This window comes from Rhododendron vialii, chromosome 4a (genome assembly GCF_030253575.1).
Source record: "Rhododendron vialii isolate Sample 1 chromosome 4a, ASM3025357v1".
NCBI classification, from domain to species: Eukaryota; Viridiplantae; Streptophyta; class Magnoliopsida; order Ericales; family Ericaceae; genus Rhododendron; species Rhododendron vialii.
In genome coordinates, this window is record NC_080560.1 from 30,814,414 (window position 1) to 30,820,914 (window position 6,501).

Sequence of the window (6,501 nt, forward strand, 5' to 3'; positions counted from 1 at the left end):
CCGTTTCTCTCTCTCTGTTGTTTATCTCTCCCCCTCAAGCAATCTTTTACGAGTTCAAAAGAAACCCTAATCGATTTGAGGTGTCAATTGATGCTAAAAAAATCCTTATGGAAAATCTGACAAAAGAGCCCATAGAGAAATTGTGATGCGTTTCGGGGCAAGCTGTGGAGAAATGCGAATCGGTGTGTTGAAAATCCTAATTAGAAAGATTTATTGGGTTTTTTTTTTTTTTGTCTTATCAGACTTTTTTGTATTTACATGTTTGTGTTCAATGACTCTGATTTTGAACGTCAACTCTCCCTCTCTCTCTCACACACACATATTCATACCAACACAAACTCATTGACTCTTTGCTGACTGAATTTTGATAGTCAATTTAGATAATTCTAATATTATCATTTTGCAATTTTTGGAGAAAATAAAAGCGGTCTACTTTTGTATTGCATTAGTGTAGTTGGGTTCCAATTAGTTCGTAATGGCCAAATCTCTGTAAGTAGTTTATGGGTAGTATGTTTATGTGTTTTGCAATGCCCGAAAATTACGTACAGAGCACATAATTTGATACTGATCAGGGTTTGGGGCTTAGGGGTTAATGTAGTTTTGAATATAATAGACCTTAGCATTTTAGTTATTGAACAGAGCTACTTGGTTTTTTCCTCTTTCAAAAATATTGCAGGCTACAAACTTCCACACAAGCCGAGAACCAAAATTCAATCTGAGGGGATACAAAGTCAGGAAGGGAAAAAAATGTTTCAGTTTAAATTCGATTCTTGCTATAATCTATAATTTTAATTTGTTTTCTCCTTTTTTTAACTGACCTGGGTTAGTGAATTTTAGACCGGTTAAGTGAATCACCTCAAGACAAGTAGGCATCTCCCCCACCTTTAGCTTTTGTCTTGAGATTTGAAAGTGAGGCTTAATTGATTGTATGTTAGACAAGCATATGAAGTGTTGAGTTGTGGATGTAATGAAAACTCATTGCTGAAACTAATAATACGGTAAACATAAATTTTTGTCTCATTAAATTCATTACCAACATGAGTTCTATTCCAGTTTCTTTTAGGTATGTATTCCAATTCCAATTGAATATTGTGTCTTAATGTTGTGTTGAATTGATATGCGGTGGGACAAATAAAAATTTATTTATTTTGTTAAGATGATATTTTTAGTTTTGTTAATTTGCTTTTTATTAGGTTTATATGAAAGAGGGAGTCTCATTAGATTCATTACCAACATGATTTCTATTCCAGTTTCTTTTGGGTATGTATTCCAATTCCAATTGAATATTGCGTCTTAATGTTGTGTTGAATTGATATACGGTGGGACAAATAAAAGATTATTTATTTTGTTAAGATGATATTCTTAGTTTTATTAATTTGCTTTTTATCAGGTTTATATATATGAAGCAGGGATTGGTGTTGCAATTGGTAGAAACTGTTTGGGAGAGCTACGGGAAAATATGTCCATTGAGGTGGGCTGGTGCACATGGATCACATGCAATGGGTTTCACATTTTTCGAGACATAAGGTCCTCCTACTATTGCTAAAATGAGACGAGAATATAGGATTTGATTAAGGTAAAAAGTGGATAAGGATACAAGTTGGTTGAAGTGGGTTAGAATGGTGAGAATCTGAAGGAGGATTCGGCTAAAAAGCAATTTATAATGCCACATTTTTTGAGCCGTGCCTTCAGGCACGGGCATGCGCTAGTATATAATAAAACAGGATGGGTATCTTTAGGAATATTCCTTCTCAACGGTTCAAATTTCTCCCCGACATAAATTTTATCTACTCATACAAACAAATCCAACGGTCCAAATTTCTCCACCCTTTACATACAAACCAATGACAATTTAGTAAATAACTTACATTGTTTGGACAAAGATAAATACGGTAATCTTCGTCCAAAATTTAAATCTCACGTTTTCCAATTACTTACTGTATTACTCCACTCCGTATATTCTCTTTCTCCGGAGTACATCGGACCCCCTCCCTCTTTCTCTGTCTCTCTCACACACACACAATCCACAAATCCTTCGTCTCTCAAACTGAAAACCCACAAATCCTCTTCTATGCAATCTTCTCCACACATGAAACCCCAAATCAATAGCCTGATTCCAAAAAAAAAAGAAGTTTTGCTGATGTGGGTTCAGCCAATTTCAAGGGGCCCGCCGACGATCCTCGCACTCAACCCTATCGGGACTGATGGCCGATAATGATCCGAAACTCAATGTCTCAAACTCCAACACGAAAGTGATTTTGGAGGTCATCAACGCCTTGATCGGCGATTGGGTTTCGGATTTGACCTCCTCTTGCGTATGGGTTTCGAATTTAAATGATTTTGGAGGTCAGTTCTCTCTCTCTCTCTCTCATACACACTATTTTTTTTGGATATCCGATTTTATTTTGATGATCTATCTGTGTCTGATCATTCCTATCAGCCATCCACCACCGTCCATCGTCCGATACCAGCATTACTCCGCCCTCTGCCCCTTCTTTCGCAAGTACATCCCCACCTCCTCCCTTGTCCTCATGGTCGGCTGAGGCAATGCCGGTAATTCTCCGCTCTGATCTCTACCCTTCGTTTTTTTTTTGCTTCTGTTTCAGCCCGGTTGTTCGCTCCATCGTCCGAATTTAGGGTTTTTTCGCTGCAGTTGTTGTAAACCCGATTTCATGTTGAATTCCTTAATAAATAAATAAAAATATAAAGTTTGAATTTTTTCCGATGTTTGTTAGTTTGGTAGTAGTTTCACTAGATTCTGGTTCTTCCAGAAGCAGTATTTTTGACTGTCTTGATGTTAGGGTTTTTGCGCTGCAGTTGGTGTAACCCTTGCTTATTTCTTGATGTTAGGGTTTTGAGGGAATTGGGGAAATGAAAGGAAAAGATAAGGTTTTTTTTTTCTTTTTCCGGTGGACGTTAGTTTGGCGGTAGTTTCACTGAATTCTGATTATAGGAGGCTATTGAATTCATTGACTAATTCAGTTGCTTGCTTTAATCGAATGCTTTACTTTCCAATTTTCTGTTCCAGTGCGTTTTTCATGTCCTCTTTTTCATTCCTTCCCATTGTGAGTGTAACCAAACTCATGTTTATGTAGTGAGCTAAGGTATGCGTACGAAGTGTTTGATGAAATTCCCGTGAGAAATGTAGTATCGTGGATGAAAATAGCAGTGACGGTAAGTCCTATATCTTTGATATCCTTGGTTTTCGCTTGAGTTTCTAATGCTACGCTGTTTGGGGCTACTGCTTTTCCAAAAATTTTGATTTGGAAGACGAACAAAAAATTGCACACATGAGCCTTTTGATCGCTGTGCAATTGGTTTTCAATTTTTATTTAAATAGAAAACAATTTTAGGTGAGTGTGTGACCAAATGAATTGAAGCCTAAAATTACATGTCAAAACCATCACTACGCGAAAGCTGGCAACACACTTGAGCAAGCATGCACTTAGTTTAGGCATGGCCTGTGTAAATCATGTCAAACTTCATTAATCAAGAATAGAAAATCACAAATATTGTCATTGTATTCTATATTTTCAGCTGCATTGTGCAATGGGAGACTTCCCGTAGGTGAGGGATTGCATCAAATGAGATGCACGTCACTTTCTGACAGTATGGTTGAGAGTCCTCTGCCTCCATCTGTGAAGGCATAAACTTGAGGCTACTCACGGCCCAAAGATTGGGCGGTGGGTTTTTGATTTTGTGATTGAATTAGTTAATTAGTTTGTGTTGTGGTCTGGCATAAATACCATGGGTGCTTGCTTCTATGACTTTAAAACCATGGGTAAAAAATTTGAGTGAGTTCTGTATGATCAAATTTTTTTTTTCGTGAGGTCTATATGTGTAATTGGGAAGAAATGCTTGGAGCAGTGCGACGCGCCCACTTTCAGCAGCACGCAGAGGTTATGGTTATGCTCTTTTCAGTTAATGTGTTCCATGATATGGTTATCTTTGAACTCTATGATAATGCACTTGAGATAAATTTCAATGAAAGTATTGCATTCAATGAAGTATCGCTTAAGATAATACCAAGTGTTCTAAAACTCGGTATTCCTCGCCGAGTACTCATTCCAAGGTGTCTGGCCAAGGGGACTAATCCCTTACTCGGTGGGCATTACTCGCCGACTAATGCCGAGTTCTTGCTCCAAGGTGCCTGACCGATCGAGTAGGGAGTTTTACAACACTGGATAATGCACACGAATTTAAAACTCAAACATCTCACTGCCTCTCAAACCTTTTTTATTTTTTCTTTCCAGGAATGAAGCTATGACTGAGCTGTGATGTGAAATTACTTGAGGTAATTTCTTTGAAATTATTTTCCTACGTAATTCAGGTTTGTTTATCTTACAGTTCATTTCTGATCCTATGTGACTATAGTTTGTAGGAATGAATCTACGTACGTCTATATCTATTTGTGGTCACTGATAAAAAAGAGGTAAAAAAATTTGTGCTTCATGATCTTCACTGAAACAAACCATGGATGGTTTGTTTCTAAAACTTCCTTCAGACCCAACATTCTTTCTTTTTGACAAAAAAATGTCCACAATATCGCGTCGATAACATTACGCCGGTTGTTACGATTATTTCTGCATTTAGTGAAAACTGAAAATGACACCTTTTTGTAGATGATATGATGCTAGCATAACATTTTGGACACTTTCCTGAAAAATTAATAATTTGGACTTCGAAGTATGTTTCATTGGGTGGCGCTTCTCTGATTGAGGTTTTGTTTGCACACTAAATTTGAGTTTCAATTGTTTGTCGTCTTTATGAACGATTTGTATATTGGTTGTATTGTCCAGGGACTGAGATATTGATGGAAATGATGGTCTTAGGTTTATTTACTTCTTTAAGGTTTGTTTAGGAATAACTGTCAGTTAAGCCATTAGCCTGTTATGTTCTCAAACTTGGTGTCTTTGATCGATATACTTGCCATTGAGTGACTTACAATTTTCTTGCATAATGCGGTTTAACATGAAATTGACTACTTCAAAATTAATTGCTTGTTTTGGTGGAGTACGTAGAGATGACGGTTGCATGACTGCGCGAGCATGGAGGTTGAACTTCGAGGGGTTAGCCCCAAGACTTGGATACATCTAGGGACATGGATCGACTCAAGTGGAAATAGGGGGCTGAAAGTAGTGAATCTGATCAAAGAAAACCAGCTTCATAGCAATCTGATCAAGGAATGCAAGATCTTCCTGTCATTTATATTTTTGTTTTGGTCATTTCCTCTTATGGTCATGTGTTGTGTGTTGTATTGCTTTGGTGGTTGGCTTCATTCAAAATGGAAGAGAAAGTGAGTGAATGCACAATATGAATTCATGTAGAAATCCAATTTGATTGTAATACATTCCTATCTTAAATAGTAAATACACTCTAAATTTGTAGGTAGGGCTGTCGGCACGAGTAATTGGTTTGTTCTTTGTGGTGATAAAATTACGTTGGTATGTGCCTTTGGGCATGATTAGTTTGTTCACACATAACTAAGGTCACTCAAATATGTTTGGGTTATTGTTTTTTGTAGTTGAATTCGTTGGGTAGTGGATGATATATTGTACGTGAGTTCAGTACTTATTTGCGTGTGTCGATCGTTCGACTCGTGCCTAAAGGCACGGGCATGCACTAGTATATAATAAAATAGAGCTGTGTTTGAATTTAAAAGATAACCAACGCTCTAGATTTATCCTCATGCCTACATAAATCTCTACCCTTCATTCCACAACGGCATTTTTGTAAATACTTATCCATCCAAGGATTATCATAAATGGAATTTTGGTAAAATTTTACTTAAATTGATTTCCAAAATTTGATAATGCACTTTGTGGAAACCTAGTTGTACCATTATTCCCATACCTCAAGGCTCACGCTCCCCTTCTCCTTCAGACCTCCTCTCCCTCTCTCGACTCTTTCTCTCTCTTCGATCGCTCTCCTAGCACCACCGACCGGCACGATCTCAGGGCACTCTTTCTCTCTCTCTGTGTACCTTCCATCTCACCCTGCCTCATCTACCACCATGTATTCATGTAAGCCAAAATCTCCCTAAACCGGAAAAAGCAAATCTACAGATGCATTATTGTCGAGTTCAATTGATCAAAGGTAAATGACTAAACCGCTATTTTTTTATCTTGGATTTGGAATTTGTTTCGGATTTGCATTTTATCCTGTTTGAAAGAACAGTGGCTGCAAAGTAATGGGTTTTCAAAGGAAACGAAGGGCAACCTTAGGACTTGCTATTTGACATGTAGTTTTAGAACGAAAGCGTTAGATGCTTAGGGGCAAGTAAATGACATATAATAAGAGGAAGAGACTGCAAGACATCAAAGAGTTTTTGAACCCTAACCCAGAAACCATATTATTAAAGAGGAATAGAGTGAAATAATTCATTTGACTTCGGCTTGGGTTGGTATCAAGAAAGAAAAGAAAGGGGGTGAACAATAACAGATTAGTCTATACTGTACTTAATCAGAAGGCCTTTGCACAATTGTTAAGGTTGAGACATAT

The 6,501-nt window shown here is 37.5% G+C and overlaps 1 protein-coding gene across 1 annotated transcript; it reads left to right on the plus strand.

The window, feature by feature from the left end:
• Positions 1-2,165: 2,165 nt before the first annotated feature.
• LOC131324762 (uncharacterized) lies at positions 2,166-5,391 on the plus strand. The gene is made up of 5 exons (XM_058356868.1): positions 2,166-2,346; positions 2,441-2,553; positions 3,096-3,178; positions 3,853-3,899; positions 4,254-5,391. The coding sequence occupies exons 1-5, from the start codon at positions 2,335-2,337 to the stop codon at positions 4,257-4,259; spliced, it is 261 nt and encodes an 86-aa protein (XP_058212851.1). The 5' UTR covers positions 2,166-2,334; the 3' UTR covers positions 4,260-5,391.
• The last annotated feature ends 1,110 nt before the right edge of the window (positions 5,392-6,501 follow it).